Source organism: Rhipicephalus microplus, unplaced genomic scaffold, assembly GCF_043290135.1.
Source record: "Rhipicephalus microplus isolate Deutch F79 unplaced genomic scaffold, USDA_Rmic scaffold_50, whole genome shotgun sequence".
Classification (NCBI taxonomy): Eukaryota; Metazoa; Arthropoda; class Arachnida; order Ixodida; family Ixodidae; genus Rhipicephalus; species Rhipicephalus microplus.
Window position 1 is genome coordinate 73,339 of NW_027464623.1, and position 21,223 is coordinate 94,561.

The following is a 21,223-nucleotide window of genomic DNA, read 5'->3' on the forward strand; positions in this document are numbered from 1 at the left end:
GATAGTACTAACATACGCCATAGAAGTGTGTAGATTCTCAACTCTATACAAATCGGGAGACTCAACTCTGTTGCATTGAAGTCTATACCGCGTTTCTTTGGTCTCGTCACTGATTTTTTTTTTCAGCTCAAGCGGCTGTGCCTATTTATGACATACGATAGGCCACACAAATTTAAACAAAAAACACGCACCCGAAGAGACGACAGAAGCGCTGCGTGTAGTCTATCTGAGTGTAGACAGCAGCGCTTGGTCTCCTCTCTTTGTGTGCTTGTTCATTGTGTGACGTGGTGTTCGCTGCCATATGCCGTAATGTCTTACGAACCAGCCCGTAAGCACGTTTTACACTTATCTGGGAGAAGTAGGTGCAGTTGTAATTGCGAAGGAACGGGAAGGTGGAGGGAATAACTTCAACAAATGTGACACGTGAAAGGAAGTACACTACACAATTGAAGACTGACCGCCGTGGTGGTACTTCGAATACATGGCGCTTGGCTGCTCAGCAACCGGCAGCAGGTTTGATCCCGGTCGTGGAGATCGCATTTAGATATGTTTCGAAAGGCTAGAGCCCCGTGTAGTGTGCGACGTCCATAGCCATTAAAAAATACCGGTGTTTTCGTTGAATTATTGTGCTCTTTTCAAAGATAGGGGAACATTGATACCGTTTTGGAACGTTGCGCGAGAAGAGCATCACTAGCATTTTTCCAACTTTATTTTTGTGTTCGCGCAACCTAGTTGGGAAAAAATGCCAGTGATGGTCTCCTTGCGCAACATTGTAAACAGGATCAATATTCCCTAAATATTTAGAAACACCAGAATAATAGTTAGAGGCAAATGTGTAATGACTCGGCTCATAATAAAAGCTGGACAGATTGCGGCACTTGGACATATGTGTGTCGACCAGCCGTCAATAGCACTTTCAGAAAAAAGAGTTAACGTATATCTGCGCTTACCTTGAGGTTGTAAGTGCATGTGTATATATATCTATGTATGCACTTACATTTATGTTGTGTTTTTATTCACGAGCTCACATGACTGTGACTCGTCAGACAGATGCATAAATGTTCCCTGGTTTCCCAGATTAAAATATGTTGGAAGTTACCGCTCTGTCTATTTATATGTGCCTTCATTTCTTGCTATTTTTCAAGTGTGCTACAAGGAAACTTACTGAAGATGAAGTTCTAAAACTTTCTTTTTCTGTAAGCGAAGCGACGGGGCAACAATCGAGTTCTTTCGGGAGGGGTGAGGGGGTGTTGTGTTGTGGCTATGTTTTTTTTCTTGGGGAGGCCAAAAAGAGGGCAGGTGAAAATATGAGAATGAACGCGAGCCCCTATCAATAAAGCGAAGCGCGATGCCTATCAGTTATACGTCACTAACACTGATCAGTTGTGAACTGCGAATTTTTTTCAGAGAGTGATGGACTAAGGACGGGTTATGTTTGTACAGTTCTTCTAGGCAAGCGTACTTGTGCGCCTGTCCATCTTTTCACATAAACCTAAGCTATCTGATTCAAATTGAAATTTGAACTGCAATAATTCAACAAATTGCAAGTCATGGTCTTCCTGTCCTGAACGTTTTCTCCTCGGGTCGCTTGTGTGTCATAATTTTGAGCGCTTCCATCTCTCTGTGCCATTCTTTCATTATTCTGTCTTATTGCGCTTTGTGCTGTTTTTACTGATATGAATTCTGAATACTTATATATTATGAGACCACGTCCGGTACGGCAGCAACCAGGTTATCTTTTTTAATCCAGACGCACGAGCCAGAGAGACAGCCCGCGTAACATACGATGATGATCACTAAGATGGTTTGGTCATACAGATGAAGATGAAGTACATAGTCAGCGCTCACACTATTTTCCCCCCTTCGCGAAAGAGGGCAGCAAGTTAGAAAGGGTTGAGACGCCGAATAGATCGTTTTAGTCGAGAGACGTGGGCGATCTCGGTGTGGCGGCGACGGTGATCAGGAGCCGCGTTGACAGGAGCAACGCGATAGTTGACTTCAGATGTTCGTTCCAGGACGGTGTATGAACCGAGATATCGGTGAAGGAATTTTTCGCAGAGCCCAGGTACACGAACAGGTGTCCACAAAAGGACTTCGTCGCCTGGGCGGAACACAACTCGACGCTTCGCATCAATGTCGATTTTTCTCTTGTCCTGAATGGTAGCAGTGTTGGCGCGGGCGATTTCACGGCAGCGGGCGACGCGAGCGGCGAACTCTTCCGGGAGAGATGAAGATGGATTGGAAGATGTGGACAAAAAGATGGTGTCCAGAACAAAAGTCGGTACACGGCCATACACGAGAAAAAAGGGCTGAAATTCGTCGTACGCTGTATGGCAGTGTTATATGCGAACGTGACGAAAGGAAGTATTGTGTCCCAGTTTTTGTGATCCAGTTGCACGTACATAGAGATCATGTCGGACAAAGTTCGGTGAAAACGCTCAGTCAGACCATTAGTTTCTGGGTGATACGCTGATGTGGTCTTGTGGATGGTGTTAGAGGCCTGTAAGACTTCAGCAAGGACATGTGAAAGAAATGTCTTGCCACGGTCACTAAGGAGCACACGCGGTGCGCCATGTCGTAAAATAATGGCGCGAAGGAAAAAATCGGCTACTTCAGAGGTAGCACCAGATGAAAGAGCTGCCGACTCCGCGTAGCGAGTAAGGTGGTCTACGGCAGTAACAATTCAACGGTGACCAGCTGGCGTCAGCGGAAGAGGTCCGTATAAGTCTATGCCCACAAATTCAAAGGGAGTGGACGGGCACGGCAGTGATTGCAATGGCCCCGCGGGAAGAGACGTGGTACGTTTTCGGTGCTGGCATGACGCACAGGAAGCGACGTATTTGGCGACTGAAGTGGAGAGGCCAGGCCAAAAGCAGCTAGTCTTGAGACGGTCGTAGGTCTTGTGAAACCCTAAGTGGCCAGCTGTCGCATCGTTATGAAACGCTTGTAGAACTTCCACACGAAGTGAGCGAGGAATGACGGGAACCCATTGGTTACCGAGAGGATGGTAAATTTGCCGACATAATGTTCCCTCTTGAAGCTTGAAACGGGCAAGTTGTCGCCTTAGGCGGCTGTTTGGAGCACGCGATAAGCCAGTGAGCCGATCGATGATTGTGCGGCAGTAGGTATCGGCATGTTGGAGCGAGGCGAGATCTGTGAACGAAAGAAGGTCCGCCGAGGCAACTAACTGTTTCGAAGCAGCAGCCGTCTGTTTGGTCACTTTGGCAGGCGGTGATGAACAGATGGAAGGTGACACTTCGGCGCTTTGCGAGAGCGGGCAACGGGACAAAGCGTCGGCATCTTGGTGCTCTCGGCCCGACCTATATGTGACGCTGTAGTCATACTCTTGCAATCGTAGTACCCAACGGCCAAGGCGTCCCGACAAATTTTTGAGAGACGATAACCAACACAGAGCATGATGGTCAGTCACTATTGTGAAATGCCGGCCGTATAAGTAAGGACGAAACTTTAGTATGGACCACACGATGGCGAGACATTCTTGCTCAGTGATGCTGTAGTTTCGCTCAGCAGGTGACAGAGTACGGCTCGCGTAGGCCACGACTTGTTCTTCGAAACCGTGGTTCCACTGAAGAAGGACAGCACCGATGCCAAGTCCACTTGCGTCAGTGTGTAGCACAGTATGTGCTGCAGGGTCGAAATGGCGAAGCACTGGCTGTCATGTGAGGCATCGCTTGAGGGTGTGAAAAGCAGCTTCGCAGTCATCCGACCAGAAAAAGGGTGCGCTCGTGGTCAGAAGTTTGTGCAGAGGACCCGCAATAGTAGCGAAATCACGTACAAAGCGGCGAAAATACGACGCTAAGCCAAGGAAGCTGCGGAGGTCTTTCTGTGTGGTTGGTGTAGGAAAGTGCAGTACCGCGGCAACCTTGTCGGGATCGGGCTCAACGCCATGTTTACTGACGACGTGACCTAATACCTTGATGCTGTGACCAGCAAACCGACACTTCTTAGTGTTGAGCTGGAGACCGGCCTTAGCTAAACACGTGAGGACTTCGTCTAGCCATTCCAGGTGCTGTGAGAAGCTGGACGAAAAGATGACAATGTTGTCCAGGTAGCAAAGACAGGTCTTCCATTTTAATCTCCACAGTACTGTGTCTATCATCCGTTCGAATGTGGCTGGGGCATTGCACAGGCCGAAAGGCATCACATTGAATTCATAGAGCCCATCTGGCGTAGCAAACGCAGTCTTCTCTTTATCAGACTCGTGCATTGGAATCTGCCAATAACCGGAGCGCAAGTCGAGACTTGAAAAGTACTGGGCACCTTGTAAAGTATCAAGAGCGTCGTCAATGCGAGGCATTGGGTAGACGTCCTTACGAGTTTTTTGTTGAGTGATCTGTAATCAATGCAAAACCGTACCGAGCCATCCTTTTTTTTTTCAATAGTATGACAGGAGAAGACCATGCGCTTGTCGAAGGCCTGATGACGTTGCGCGCGAGCATGTCGTTGACTTGTTCTTCTATAAGCTTGCGTTCAGAAGCCGACACACGGTAAGGGCGGCGGCGAATCCCACGGCTTCTGTCGGTGTCGATACGATGGGCGGTCACTGTTGTTTGACCCAGACCTTCGGAACAAACGTCAAAGCAAGTTTTGTGCTTCATTAATAACGCTAGCAAGGCATCAGTTTGCGTTGGGTTGAGATGTTCACACAAAGTGGCCTTGAGAGCAGGAAATGCATCTTCCGCTGGCATACACTTTGAGAATGACGAAGCAGATGAACCAGTGACGACACAAAGTGGTGCTTCTTCAGTAATGCTGGCAACAGTGGTCCCCTGTGGCAAAAGAAGTGGTTCTGGCGTCGTGTTGCAGGTTGTGATGCTTGCATAACCACGGGAGAACCGCACTAAACAAGATGCGATGGTGATCCCTCGAAAAATGCAGCGCTGGCAAGAAACAACCACAGCGTCACCATCTAGAATGTCTCTTGACTTGATTGTAAGGACACGTTCTTGTCCGGGAGGCAGGAAGAAATCCGCAGCTGTCACAAGGTTGGGCGACGAAAGGTCGGCAGCAGAAGAAAGCTCAGTGTCCGTAATGCAAATGAGGGGCCGACCACACGAAATTACAGCAGACGCCGCTGACAAGAAGTCCCAGCCTAAGATTATCTGATGAGCGCACGAAGACAGCACAGCCAATTGTATGTGATGACGGATTCCATCGATGAGAACACGAGCAGTGCACAACCCGGTCGGGCGAATTGGACTGTCATTAGCGCCGCATAACATGGGACCGGCATAAGGAGTTTGCACTTTACGCAGGCGAAAACACAATTCACGATCAATTACCGAAATTGCGGCTCCAGTGTCTATAAGGGCGTCAACAAAAACACCTTTCACACAAACAGGCAGTAAATTAGCTGGACGAGATGGTGGAGTTGTAACGTTATGACAACAAGCAGTGTCCCCTCCAAAAACTGCACCTTCTAGTCTTCCGAGTCCAGAGTGATTGGAGCGGGACGCAGGGGTGATGACGTACGCCGAAACGGTGACGGAGAACGGCGGCGAGATGAACGAGAAGGATGAGGACCAGCATGAGACCGTGGAGGGGAGGGCGACTGACGGGAGGTGGATGGATACGGTGCGGGATCGTATTCATCGGGTCTCGGGGCATAGTCTCTCTCGTAAGCGGAGTAACCACGTCGTTAATCCTGCTGACGGCGGCGGCAGAAACGGGATATATGACCCCTTATGCCACAGTAGAAGCAGATGGGGCGCGGAGGACGCCATGTAGAAAAGTGGCGTGACCTTGGCGCTTGCGTTGTCATCGCAGCTACATGGTCACACCCGACGTCCGCAGGCACGGTTGGAACTGGTGCAGGGGCCCGCGATGCAACTTCTGCGTACGAAGGCACTGGGAAGCGCGCAGGAGACGGGGCATGTGCAGCGCTTGTCATTGATGCCAGTTCGTCCTTGATTATCTCTCGCAGGTTGGGAGGATGTGTGTGGACAGACGCAACGGTAGGGTTGCCTGGAATAAGGCCGTGAAGTTCTTCTCTCACAATTGTGCGGATAAGGGCCCGCAATTCATGCTCTTTGGTAAAGCGAGCGTCGCAGGAGGCGTGTGGAAGGCGCATGGAATGAACTGCGTCCAGGCGTTGGCATGTAGTGATGACGTCCCGGACGGTAGTCGGATTCTGGATCACGAGAGCATTGAAGGTCACAGAGTTGATACCTTTCAGTAGATGTCGGATGCGATCGGCCTCCGTCATGTCATTTTGTGCTAGGCGACAGAAAGCCAGAATATCTTCAATGTAGGACGTATACGATTCGTCGTCCCCCTGGATGCGGGTTGCGAGCTTCTGTTTCGCTACTACAGAACATCCTGCAGACGTGCCAAATACCTGACGGAGATGCCCCGTGAAGGCTGACCAATTGGAGAAGTCGCTCTCGTGGTTGTAATACCACGTTTTAGCGACGCCATCGAGGTAAAAAGGAACGTAGCGCAGTTTGTGCGCCTCGTCCCAATAATTACAAACGCTGGTTTGATCGTAACTGTCCAGCCATTCTTCGACGTCTTCGTTGCGAAGGCCGGAAAATACCGGAGGGTCTCGATGAGAGGTACTCACGGTGTAGTGAAGCCTAAGTGGCTGAGAAGGAGCGGTTGCAGCAGCGGACGCGTTGGGTTCTGCCATCGCTGTTGCTTGAGGGCACAACCGTCGACCAGACGGGAGCTCCAGGGGTGACGGGTAGAGCAGGAGGACGTGGGAACCAAAGCACGCTCCACCACTTAGGAGACCACGTCCGGTACGGCAGCAACCAGGTTATCTTTTTTAATCCAGACGCACGAGCCAGAGAGACAGCCCGCGTGACATACGATGATAATCACTAAGATGGTTTGGTCATACAGATGAAGATGAAGTACATAGTCAGCGCTCACAATATATATATATATATATATATATATATATATATATATATATATATATATATATATATATATATATATATATATATATATATATATATATCTTTTTCTTATTTCTCTAAGCTCTTTATCAGACGCATACTACCGTACGACTGTGGCCTTTGACTTGCTTGCTTTTTGTTTTATTTTTTTTTCGTTTACTTCCCGTAATCAATTCGGGTCGCATATTCAATTTATACAACCTGTCACTTGCATTGAAATTTTCGCTAAAGGCAGCGCTTGTGCCGAACACTTATTCCCTACGTTTGCGTCCTCCTGCTCTCTGCTACCATATAAATGTGTCCCAACCCGACCGTTTTGCCATTATTGTGCAAGGGGGTGTTATTGAATATCCTCCTGTTATATAAAATATATGCTTGAGGGAAATGAGGAGTATAGATCTGGCTTAGAAACTAATGGCAGTGTTTTCATATGAGCCCAAGACACAGTCGTCTTTGTCAATAAATCGAGCCATGCCTTCGAAAACTCTATTAGTGAGCTGCATAGCCAAAGTACAGCCGCATCTTTAAAAGCCACTTTGGAAATGCGAGTTAGAGGACCCTGTCGCTAATAAATTTCTTTGCGTAATCTTTTATCTTTTACAGATGCCTCAGCTTTAGAGTACCATGGGTCTGCTACAATAAAAGGTAAGCAAGCAATTTCTTTGTTATTTTTCTTTGAAATGCAGATTTAGAGGTCACTGTACTTATCAAGCAAGCCTGCAATGAAATAAAATATCGTTTGAAGGATGCGGACTCACTGATGATATGATTGAGAAAGACATTTTCCACAGGTTGACTTGCACTCAAGCTAAACTATCTTGCCTCGATCATGTTTACGCTAGTGAATCTTTAGTTTAAATGTATCATTGTTTATGTTGACGTAGTGTAGACAGTAACGACGATTTGTCTTATAAGGCTTTAGACTAGGGCCTTTAGTGTAAACAGTTCTGCTGCTTTGTCTCTAGGGGCCTTAAAATCAGGTTCAACGGCACTTATAAGCTGCAATTTCGCACAGGATTAACTAAACTAAAAAAAAATAAGTATATTGAGTGCGTTCAAGTCGGCAGACTTGACTGATGGCTAATCCGCAGAATACCCTGTTGTTTTAGATATTCTCCAGATTTGCCTAGCTTTAAAAAGATGTGTGCATTTCATAGTGTTATGCTACAGTCTCATCATTTGTAATGCTTACTTTTCATCTAAGACAGTGCAATATTCCTGGTTATTGCTCTGTATCAGCCAAGCTATTCTTTTGCCGTTGGGACAAAGGAGCATTGCCCTCACTGATACATTGCACGTAGTAGTAGTGGGCGCTCATGTGACACTGATATAAAAAGTATGTATTATGAATTAATAACGAAAAATGAGGATGTGTGAATAATTTAGAATCGCACCACGAAGAAAAAAATAGTTGTGCAAAAAACCGACAATTGTACGAAAAATTTTGGAGCATCCAAGAAATTGATGAGAACACAAATAATGAGAACACTCAGCACAGATACCTTATCGCCTCAAGGACAATGCATCAGTATTTTGATACTGCACACATTTATTTTTTATTTCGTGCTTCGACCCCAACTGATGAGACACTGTTACTCGCATCGAACGACTCCAACCTTGCAACGTAATGCCAAATCAAGACAGAATAGGTTCAAAAACCGAGTGTACACACACAGCCAGTGAGGGCTTGAACTAGTTTTATCAGAGCTCTTTCCTTGGCTTGATGGGGAAGTGCTTATCAAAATGAGAGAGAATAATAACAGATCAGTAGCTGCCTAGGACGAATTTTTTATGGCGTGAAGAGACACTTGTTAACCTACTATCACATTTACACCAAACTCACATTCGAAAGAAACATTGTGTTACCATAGTTGCAGTGCCATAACATTTAGTGATAATCTAACAGGTTAACTCCTTCTTAGCTGTAGCACAAAAAACTCTTAATAGTTGTGGTGCCAATGACGTAATAGCAATAATGTTACAATGTAGAGTCATCAAAGCGGTAAAGTACAGTGCATTAATTTTTTAGGTACAACCTCGATTCATTTAGGTTTCATGGTACACTCTTTCACAATAACACAAAATAATTGCCTTGAATGAACAGTACGTCAACTGCATATTATATTGCACTATTTTTTGAGTAATATTATGGGAAAACGGTGTATCGTTCTTTTTTGAAATACTGCCCTATGCACTACGTTACCACAAAACAAAAGCCGACCGATTCCACGCATACGTGGCATTCGATCTTAAGTGAGGCAGCCAGAAAATTAATTTACGCTGTACATACCGTGTGTGCCATGATTTTTATGTTAGAACCTGTCATATATACCCCTCATACGCACCTATCACGCTGAACCAAATTTGAAATATATCACGCTAGCGAACTGGCCGCGAGTGCACCATATGCCATAAATATTATGAATGTAATAATTTCATGTACAACCTGTCATCTAACTTCGTCATAGAGTCACGTTATGCAACAGTCATTTTGGTGTATACCAGCTGCTTAGCTACACCAGCCGTGTAGCTAAACAGCCGTGAGCGTACCGTCAGCTTGGCAAATAAATAATGTTGCACATGGCATGAATGCGGTTATTACATGTTAGGACTTCATAATTAAGTACTTCATACGTAGCCTTTAGGCAATACGCAATGCGGTGTATATCGCGTAAGTGTACTGGACGCAAGGGCGCCATCAGCTCGGTATGCAAGTCATTCTCATTCTTATATGGCACATCATGATATATATATATATATATATATATATATATATATATATATATATATATATATATATATATATATATATATATATATATACACTTGCTGTTTACGCTTGTAATATAGTCACGTCACGCAGTGCCAATTTTGGTCTATATAAAGCTAGAGAACTGGCCGCAAGCGCGCCATGAGCGTGGTATATAGTTCATGGTGCCAATGGCATGAATATGAATGCCATAATTTTCATTTTACCATATGCCATTTATGGGCGTCATGCAGTCGCGTCAGGCAATACCAAATTTGCTGTATACCAACGTAGTGACCTCGCCGCGTGCTCGCCATGGGCGAGGTATGCAAGTCATGTTGTACATGACATTATTCTAATGACTTCTATATCAATCTTTGTCATTCAAGTTCATCATAAAAGCACTTCACGCATTACCGAATTTTGTACCTGTGAACCTGGCGGAACAGCCACTGATGCTTATGAGCATGGTATAAATGTCATTATGTACATGTCATGCAAGTCATAATTTTCATATTATCGCCACTGCTTTAAGTTAGTCAAGTTGAAATGTCTCGTCATACCATGTTCAGTAGATACCAAGTTGAATAAACGGCCGCTAGAGCACCATGGTCACGGTATCTAAATCACGCGGTTAATGACAAGTAAGTCATAATTTCCACCATATGACGAGTAGTTTATGTTTTTCATACAGTAATGTAATGCCAGACCATTTTTGGTATAAATCCCATTAACGACATGTTTACGGGAGCATGAAGTAGGGTGTTGCTAAATAGATAGATAGATAGATAGATAGATAGATAGATAGATAGATAGATAGATAGATAGATAGATAGATAGATAGATAGACAGACAGACAGACAGACAGACAGACAGACAGACAGACAGATAGATAGATAGATAGATAGATAGATAGATAGATAGATAGATAGATAGATAGATAGATAGATAGATAGATAGATAGATAGATGCAACCACTATTGACGTTTCACGAAGATTAGCGTCTATTTGAAAAGTACTTCTGAGACCTGGCGTAGCTCTGTGGTAAAATGCCTCATTCCCAGGCAGAATGCTTGGGTTCGAGTCCAGCTGGGACCCTGAGATTTATTATTTGCATTCGTTGGGTCGACGCTACCGATGTCGGGTAATTCTTAACGCTCACGCGTTGAAATTGCCCATAAATGTTCTCCTCAGTCCTGGGTAGATACTAAGGGTACATCACCTGTGGCACATACCCGCATACCAGCGGTATATACCCACCCGTGGTTATGTGCCACTGTCTGGCGGATAGTGCTCGACGACGTACGCGACGGGGTCGTGACATTATTCATGTCTTGACCAGCACGTCTTATTCGTCAAACCATCTTAGCCTCCCATGCTAGTTTTGGTTCACGCGAAGTGAAGGGGGTGACCACGAGAGCACCCAAATGTAAGCGGCTAGAAAGATAGACAGATAGATATGGTGAAAGTTGCCGATTTTTTCAAGGAAATGCTTAACATTCAAAAAGTCATCCGCCGGAATTTAATATTATAGGGTATGATGTTGTAAAACATGACAAGGAACAAAAACAGAAGCTGTTGCAAGTAAAAGTGTTATTGTGTGTTTGTTACCATTTGTGCAAGTTTAGCGTACACGAAGAGACTTCATGATTCGCCACTGATTGTTAAGAACGAAGGCAAGACATCGGGACAAAAATAAAGTGGTCATTGCTTCTCATCTTCATTAAGACTTGGCCAAAGAACAAGAGAAGCAAAGGAATACTAAACAAAGAAGTGGTGATGACACGGACTCCTAGTTAAAGCATTCAGATAATCTCAAGGAATTAATTGAGCTCGAGCATTTTCTGGCTACAAGAACGTCTTGCAACGGCTAATTAGAGTTCCTTAGAGGTGAGGCACACTGTCTTTTCTTGTTTGTATTAGCGTATCTACATGATATTGTCTTTTCTAATACCCTCAATTTCGCTAAGTGAAGCTCATTGCAGAAGGCGAGTCACTGACCGATTAGAAACGATGCTGATAGTAACCTTATTGTGTTCATTTTAGCCGACTTGCCTTCTACGCGTCACTTTCCTGAACGTTTTGAGATGAGGATTGTAGCATGCCGTTGTGGCCATCGCCCCGCCGCGGTGGTCTAGTGGCTAAGGTAATCGGCTGCTGACCCGCAGGTCGCGGGATCGAATCCCGGCTGCGGCGGCTGCAATTTCTGTGGAGGCGAAAATGTTGTGGGCCCTATGGTCATATATGGGTGCACATTAGAGAACAGCAGGTGGTCGAAATTTCCGGAGCCCTCCACTACGGCGTCGCTCATAATCATATGGTGGTTTTGGGACGTCAAACCGCACAAATCAATAAACCGTTGTGGCCGTCGGTTCCCGTGGCTTTCGACAGGGTTGCCAAATTGAAAAATGAGAAAATAGCAAAAAAATTGAGAAAAAAAAAAGACTACTGATGAAGTGACTAACAGGAGCAAATTGCCGTAAATGTAGTGAAAAGTAGCCGCGCGTATCTGGGAACTGGTACGCTATCACTGACCTAATTGATCTAACGGCTCTGTAACACTCCCACTCCTGCTTGAGCCCATTTGTAGCCTGCAGTATAATAATAATAATAATAATAATAATAATAATAATAATAATAATAATAATAATAATAATAATAATAATAATAATAATAATAATAATAATAATAATAATAATAATGATGATGAAACGGGGTTCATTGGCGCAAGTAGTACTTGTACAGCAGGTCTATTGATGCGGAAAGCGGGCGGCAGCAACCGACGCAGGAAACACAACGCTCGGGGGCACAGCTCGCGCTCGGCTCCTCTTGCTAAAGGCGTGACCCACTGCGGCACATATTCTTCTTCCTCTCTACAGTACCCCGGCGACGAAGACGACCCATCCTGGCAAGTCAAGGTGACGAGATTAGGAGTGGGTCGTGATATGGCTTGAGACGACTCACGTGGACAGTCTCACGACCAAGGCATCGCCTGTCTGTAGATGGCGTGACTGACTCGATCACGTATGTGACAGGAGATCGACGTTCGACGACGCGATAAGGACCGTGAAACTTGGGGGCAAACTTAGCGGACAGACCTGGGGAGTGGAAGGGCAGTCGCAGCCAGACAAGCGAGCCCACGGCAAAAGTCTCGACTTGCTGGTCGCGGTCGTGGCGGTCTTTTTCGAATGCTTGCTTGTCCGAGGTGAATGATCGGGCCAACTGACGACACTCTTCAGCGTGGTGCAAAATTTCAGAAAGAGGGCTGAACTCTGAGACGTCGGGACGATACGGCAAAATGGTGTCAAGGGTGGAGCATGGCTCACGCCCATATAAAAGAAAGAAAAGCGAGAAGCCTGTGGTTGACTGCGTCGCAGTGTTGTACGCATAGGTCACAAATGGGAGAATGACATCCCAGTTTGATCGGTCGGAATTGACATACATGGCGAGCATGTCTCCTAGCGTTCTGTTGAAGCGCTCAGTTAGACCATTGGTCTGCGGGTGGTAGGCTGTAGAGGTGCGGTGCACTGTGCGGCATGCCTGAAGGAGTTGTTGTACAACTTCGGATAAAAAGACACGCCCGCGATCACTTAGTAGTTCACGTGGTGCCCCGTGACGCAGTACGAGGCGTCGCAAAACGAAATTGGCTACGTCACGTGCATCTGCCGTAGGTAGTGGAGCTGTTTCAACATACCTCGTCAGATGGTCGACGGCGACAATTATCCATCGATTTCCAGTGGCAGTGTAAGGAAGGGGACCATATGGATCAATACCAATGCGGTCGGAAGGGTGCGCCGGACACGGTAGAGGCTGTAATAATCCGGGTGAATGGGCAGCTGTCTTTCGTCGTTGGCATAATGAACAAGACCGAACGTATTTTCGTACAAAAGTGTACATACCACGCCAGTAGTAACGCTGGCGGATCCGCTGACATGTTTTTAACACACCAGCGTGAGCATGTTGTGGGTCGGCATGGAAATACGCACAGACATCAGATCGCATGTGGCGTGGTATAACCAAGAGCCATTTACTACCATCCGCGTGGTAGTTTCTGCGGTATAGTTGCGCGTCCCGTATCGCGAAATATGTGGCTTGGCGGTGAAGAGCGCGTGGGTACGCAGACGTTGAAGAGTCGGAAAGAATGTTAAGGAGAGATGTTATCCATGGGTCTTTCCGCTGTTCAGACGACATGCTTGTGACGGAAATGGGAGCGATGGAGAAGTTGGTGTCCGAATGCAGGTCTGCGGTGGATCTCACTGGTGATCGTGAGAGGGCATCCGCATCAGAGTGTTTTCGTCCTTAGCGGTAGACGACACGAATGTCGAATTCTTGTAGGCGAAGAGCCCAACGTCCAAGGCGACCTGAAGGATCTTTTAGCGACGCCAACCAACAAAGTGCGTGGTGATCGGTCACAACGTCGAAACTTTGTCCGTACAAGTAAGGACGAAACTTGCTTACCGCCCAAACGATTGCGAGGCATTCTTTTTCAGTTACGGAGTAGTTCATCTCCCCTTTTGTGAGTGCGCGGCTTGCGTATGCGACGACGTACTCTGGAATACCGGGCTTTCGTTGCGCGAGAACTGCTCCCAGACCAACGCCACTGGCATCTGTGTGCACTTCAGTAGGTGCACTTGGGTCGTAATGGCGTAGAATCGGTGGGGACGTAAGTAGGCGGCGCAGTGTAAGGAAAGCTTCGTCGCATGCCGGGGTCCAGTTAGAAAGATTAGCTGGACCGTTCAGTAGTTGTGTAAGCGGGGCTATTATTGTTGCAAAGTTGTGGACGAAACGACAAAAATACGAGCACAAGCCGATGAATCTCCTAAGTTCTTTGAGTGAATTCGGCTTCGTAAAGTCGGCTACGGCTCAAAATTTGTCTGGGTCGGGGCAAATTCCATCCTTTGACACAACATGACCAAGTATAGTAAGTTGGCGAGCCCCAAAGCGGCACTTCTTTAGGTTAAGCTGGAGGTTTGCCTTGGTAAGACACTGAAGAATGGTGCGCAGACGGTCGACGTGTGTAGGGAAATCAGGAGAAAATACGATAACATCATCGAGGTAACGTAAGCATATCTGCCATTTAAGGCCGCGTAAAATGCTGTCCATCATTCGCTCAAACGTTGCAGGTGCTTTGCACAGACCGAATGGCATAACCATGAATTCGTATAAGCCATCCGGCGTAACGAACGCTGTTTTGGGACGGTCACACTCTGCCATCGGAACCTGCCAGTAACCTGAACGTAAGTCCAGCGAAGAAAAGAATTCGGCACCTTGTAGGCAATCGATAGCGTCGTCGATGCGGGGAAGAGGGTATACATCTTTCCGTGTAATTTTGTTCAGTCGCCGGTAGTCGACACAAAATCTAATCGAACCGTCTTTTTTCTTCACTAGCACAACAGGTGAAGACCAGGGGCTAGAAGATGGTTTGATGACACCGCGCTGAAGCATATCATCCACCTGCTCTGCGATTACACTTCGTTCCTTGGGTGATACGCGGTAGGGGCGTTGCCGCAAAGGAGGGTGCCTTCCAGTGTAGATTGTGTGAGCGACGGTGTTAGTTTGACTCCGTGCCTTTTGAGGAAGGTCAGATGAATCTCGGCATTCATGCAGAAGGGTTATTAGCTGGTCCCGTTGATCCGGAGGAAGCTTGCTGTCGATGGAACGATTGAAGATATCCGAGGAGTAGTCATCCCGCGTCAAAAGAGGAGTAACGGCGTTCAGTTGAAGTTGCTGGCCAGGGTCGTGGGACTCAATAGGCACAATAACGTTGTCATCATCAGGATGAACATAGCCCAGTGTTTCGTGAGCTCTTAAGGAGAGAGGGCATGAGCTAGGATTGCAAACGACAATTCCGGAAGTATCTTGGTGAGGTGGCAGAACGGCGTATGGCAGAGACGTACCGTGGCGGCGACTGAAAACGTCAGATGGGGAGAACACAACGGTACAGCCGGACAATTCAGTGCGATTGACGGGGACAACGATGGCACTAAGAGGAGGAACATCAACGTCGGAAGCAACAAGAAGCTTGCCCAGGTGAGTGCGCTTATTGTCGGTAGATGGCACATCTGAAAACACAGATAATTCCACCTGCGTGCGAGCGTAGTCAATTACGGTGTGGTGACATGACAAAAAATCCCATCCTAGTATCACGTCGTGGGCACAAGTGGTCAACACGAGAAACTCGATGTGGTACAGGACGTCCTGAATGTTTACTCTCGCCGTACATGCTCCGACTGGTCGAATTGGTTGCGCACTCGCGGTATTCAGCAAAACGTCGGAAGGCAGCGTCGTTACTTTTCGTATCGAACGGCAGAGTTTCTGACTCATCACAGATACGGCGGCACCCGTATCAACAAGCCCAAGAGTTCGTAGACCTTCAACAAACACTTCCAGAACGTTTGTGGGGGACGGGCGAGGACTTGTCCAATGCGACGAATTCGCAGCTCGTGCCTCCGGAGCTGCGGCAGTCAGTTTTACGTCTCTACAGGGTTCGGTCGGCGACGCAGAGGGGACGGAGAACGGTAGCGGCGTGGTGAGGATGAGCGACGGGGACTGAATGATCGGTAGTCGGCAGTAGGGTGGTGGTCTAGTTCGGTTGGAGACGGGTCACGTTCCACTGATTGTCGGTCGCATTGACGTGGCAGTTCTCGTTGCGCGTTGTACGGGGCCGGTAAATAGTAGTCAGGGTACCTCGGAGGTGCAGCCGGACCCGTTGCGAAGCGCCGGCGACAGAAGCGCGCCACGTGACCTGGATATCCGCATGCGTAACAGATCGGGCGATTGTCAACTGTGCGCCAAGGGTTTCCGTTATAGCGCTGTTGTGTTGCTGGAAATGGCGTCGTTGATACTCGTACAGGCTGGGGAGTCGGCCCAAGCGGAGGTCGTGGCGGAGTAGCAGCAACAGCAGCATAAGTAAATGGTGACGAGTGCTGTCTGAGAGACGGACGGCAATGCCTCAGAGACCTACGCCTGTATTACCTGCCTGATGGCGGGCGCGAGACGCTCAGAAAAGGGTTCCGTTGCCGGTAGATACGACAGGCACGAAAGTTGTCGGGCCACCTCCTCGCGCACATATAGTTTGATTTCGGACATGATTGTGCTGTGGTCTCCACCCAGGCTCAATGCCGCGAGAGTTTCATCGGTAGCCGCTGGACGCCGTGTCATGACCCGTTGTTTACGCAACTCCTCGAAGCTCTGGCAAAGAGTGGCGAGTTCGGACACGGTACGTGGGCCCTTGGCCAGCAGCATCTGGAAGGCGTCGTCGTCTGTCCCCTTCAAAATATGTTTGATCTTGTCTGCCTCGATCATTGAAGGGTCAAGGCGCTTGCACAAGTCGAGCACATCCTCGATGTAGCTTGTGAAGCCTTCCCCCTGAAGCTGTGCGCGTCCCCGTAGGCGCTGTTCGGCACGGAGCTTGCTTACCTCGGGGCGACCGAACACATCGGTAATGCGTAGCTTAAGGGCACCCCAAGTGGCGAATTCCGAGTGGTGGTTGTTAAACCAGAGACTCGCCACCTCTTTCAGGTAGAAGGGTACATATTGCAGTTTCGAAGGGTCGTCCCACTTGTTGCTTGCGCCTACCTTTTCAAATGTCGACAGCCAATATTCTACGTCTTGCTCATCAGTACCGTTGAAAAAAGGTGGATCGCGCACGCGTAGCGCAGTGGGCACGATGACCATCGGAGGCTGGGTCGTACCTTGCTGGGTGTTTTCTTCAGCCATGTCTGTGATGGCAGGTAGTTTCCTGTTGTGAAGTTCCAGGTTGAGTTACCCAGCACCTCCACCACTCTGAAACGGGGTTTATTGGCGTAAGTAGTACTTGTACAGCAGGTCTATTGATGCGGAAAGCGGGCGGCAGCAACCGACGCAGGAAACACAACGCTCGGGGGCACAGCTCGCGCTCGGCTCCTCTTGCTAAAGGCGTGACCTACTGCGGCACATATTCTTCTTCCTCTCTACAACAATAATAATAATAATAATAATAATAATAATAATAATAATAATGTAAATGGCAATACAATAGCCTTCTCTTGGCTCTATGAGTAAATGATGGAAGAACCTGAACAGTCGTAATTGCTGAGTCAAAAAGCATTAATTGTTGACTTTACAAAACCTTTCGAGCAGGTTCTTGCGCTGCTGCAAAAATCACACTCTCTTCATGTGCCTTGCATGACTATTAAAAAAAAGTCTAGGACTAGCAGTTTTTATGCGGCAAGAAAAATTAATACAACATTAGTATGCCCTGCAAGTCCGCACGTTCTATTTGACCTAGCATCGGTATCGGAGGTACCATAGTTAAAATATTACTAACATATAAATCATTCGGGAGTAATTAAAGCTTAAATCCACAATATTTTCAAACTGCTAATGTGTGACACGATGAGATTCAAATGAACCCTTGCTTCAGATTTCGCAATGGAGTACCACGCAGGAGAATAGCACCATAATTTGAGGGGGCATCACCGCACGCATTGTGGTACGCGGTGCTGGTAACAGGTAAAAGTAAGTGTCTTGACATTGACACAACTAAAAGGAGAAAAAAAAGATCACTGCATATCCACGGAGTGAATGATGATGAGTGGGGCGAAGCATCTTCCGTCCGTCCGTGTGTCCTTCCGTTCGTGCCTACGTCCATCCATCCATCCATTCACCCGTGCGTCAGGACGGACCAATATAAGCACGGACGCACGGATGAACGGATGGAGAGACGGATGCATGGATGGACGGATAGAAGCATGAATGGATGTACGGACGGGTGAATGGACGGACACATGGACACTTCGCCCCACTCATCAGCATTCACTCCATGCGTATGGTGTGAAAACCACTAACACGATCTACTTATATTATTCCTTATATGGAAATATGTACAACACGCCATCTATTGAGCAACGCTAGTGATTGATTGATATATGGGATTTAACGTCCCAAAACTATTACATGATTAGGAGAGACTCCGTAGGGGGGGGGGGGCTCCGGAAATTTCGATCACCTGGGGTTCTTTAAAGTGCGCCCAAATCTGAGAACATGTGCCTACAGCATTTCCGCCTCCATCGGAAACGCAGCCGCCACAGTCGGGATTCGATCCCGTGACCTGCGGGTCAGCAGCCGAGTACCTTAGCCACTAGACCACCGCGGCGGGGCGAGCAACGCATGTGGCTACATAGTAGTACTACTGAGGAGGCAATGACCCACGGCACAAGAAGCTTCGCTCCTTAAAATGAAAAGGAAAGCAGTATGGACAAGCCCATGAACGTCCCGATTCACGCGCTTGTTTCTGCGCGAGCCCTCAGCAGTAGACCCTGGCGGGAAGGCAATGTTACATCAATGAGCTTAGTTTTCAGGTGGCTTAATGGCTCCACTGCCAGCTTCAGAAGTGAAGTTGAGTATGCGATTATTGTTTCACATGGTAGTGTTGCAATAACAGTGTCTTGCATACGCGATAAAACATTAAATGTATCGAAAATACAGATACGGATACTCGTCTTGCGAGACGTATCGCAATACAGACACAAAATGCGCTAAGAGTATCTAAGATACTGTCTAAGATACATGTATCCTATATACTGCCTAGCATTGATCATGGGCCATTATAAACACGGGTATGCGCCACACAGTTGAGTAAATAGCGCTTCTCACCACCACTCCGACAAAAATACGGGTGACAACAGTCAGGCCAACAAAAAGCCGACGTCTTTAGTGGCATTGACACAATCTTTCCCGCACGCCTTGCCACTCCCCAGTTTTTCTTTTATCTTTTTTTAGTTTTTCTCTCTGTATGTTTAATTTTGCGTCTTTATATTTTTCTCTCCTTTTTATATTTTTTGTCTCTATTTTTCACCTGCATTCAATCTGTCGCTTTCTGCTTGGTCCACTCTTTCATCTATCAAAGTTGTTGCATTGCTCTCCGTACAAACCGGCTCACTTTCTCAACGGTCGAAGAAACAGGCGAAGAAGTGGACAAAGAGAGCACGCGTCTCTTCACGATGGTGATAGTTTTCAGTTTCACCAGACTAATTAAGCCCGGCTCAAGCAGCTGCACTGTTAACATGGCAGGAGTTTCAAGAAATTCTGTTGGAATATATAGGCACTGTAAAGCTTCTTCACGTGCTCGTATTTCACTAAGTCCTCACATAAAAAGTTCTAAGAAGGAACCTGTCCTATAGTTGGGCTTCTTGTTGCCACTTTGTGTGACTGAGTCTGTTGTCCACAATCCAGACAATCATTTCTTCCGCAACTTCTCTCAGAGTCTTCTCTTGGTGGAAGGGTTCACGAGGAGAAGATAAACACAAAACAGGAGTGAAAGCCTGAAGTACTAGATATGATTTTTTTTAATTCGGTCCAACAGATAATACATAGCTTGTTCGATAGGTAAAAGAAAAGGACTGAAAACTACTGACTAGGCCTTTATCTGGTAAGCGCAATGAGGATAGCGGATGACTGACTTTTGTGTAGCCGAAATTCAGCTGATCAAATCAGAAGTAGAAACTGGGAGTGCATAGTTGTGAGTGTCTCGGGTGATGAAAATTCTATACCAGAAATTCGAATGGTGGATTCTATCTTGACGAAGGTTAGCAGATGGCTCATACCTTTGTATTTTATGCTCAAGTACAAACGTTTACACACCACGCGAGTGCTTAGCTACGAGCCGCTTCACGACATTTCAGCTACGTAAGCGTCGACAGAGAGTTGCGCTAGGACTGAGAAGCACCTTTCTCCTAATCAAAAGCACGGTTATCTTCCAAACGGGTACAGATATTTAGCACATTTTTTTCCCTTTTGACGCGTTGTGCTATTCGACAGCCATGACTACTTCCTTTTGTGGGTAGGTAATAAACTTTATTAAGGATCCAACGAGGAATTACTGACCCGGGCTAGGGCTCCAGAAGCTGTTTTCCGCGGAGCCTCGTGCGATGTCTTCGGCGATTCCCCTGGCTCGCCGGACAACCCAGATTTGTTCCACTGCACGTGGCTGAGAAGGGCGGCTCGCCACCGCTCAGCCAGTCGTCCTGGGGTACACTCACGCTCGTCCGAGTTGTGGCGGCGAACACTGCACTCACACTCCCAAATTATTTGTGCCATGTCGGTTGTCTCGTGCGCGAACCACGGACAGCCGGGTGACGAGTGGAGCCAGGGACACAATCTATGCGGGTGTCGGGGATTCTCGAATGTGTCGGTCTGCAGACGCCTCAGATCAGACGCTTGACACCTTTCTAGCTGCATTTGGTGTGGTGGTTAACGTCGTAGGGGTTTGCTTTTAATGGTTTTCTAGGGACCATTTTATGAGCCAAGAGCAAAGGCAGGGGGTAGGACATCGGGTCCTTGCCCCCCTGAAATTTTTTTTTCGCCATAGCATGGAGAGCGAAAAATGGCCATTTTAAGGGTAGAGGGGGGGCACCATCCTGATTTCGGGAGTTGCACCCCCTGAAAATGGCCATTTTCAGGGGGTGCAACTCCCGAAATCATGATGGTGCCCCCCCCCCCCCCCCTGATGCTATGAAAGTACAAGTTATGAGTCGCAGAGCAGTCTTACTGTCACTACTCACCGGAACAA

General features: G+C 47.2%; 1 protein-coding gene across 1 annotated transcript in view; it reads right to left on the minus strand.

Moving 5' to 3' along the window:
* Positions 1 to 20,751, minus strand: part of LOC142788261 (uncharacterized) — a 30,659-nt gene extending 9,908 nt beyond the window's left edge. The window contains exon 1 of the mRNA XM_075884867.1: positions 20,539 to 20,751. Within this exon, the coding sequence (XP_075740982.1) occupies positions 20,539 to 20,751 (213 nt within the window). The remainder of the gene's footprint in view (positions 1 to 20,538) is intronic.
* Positions 20,752 to 21,223: the final 472 nt, after the last annotated feature.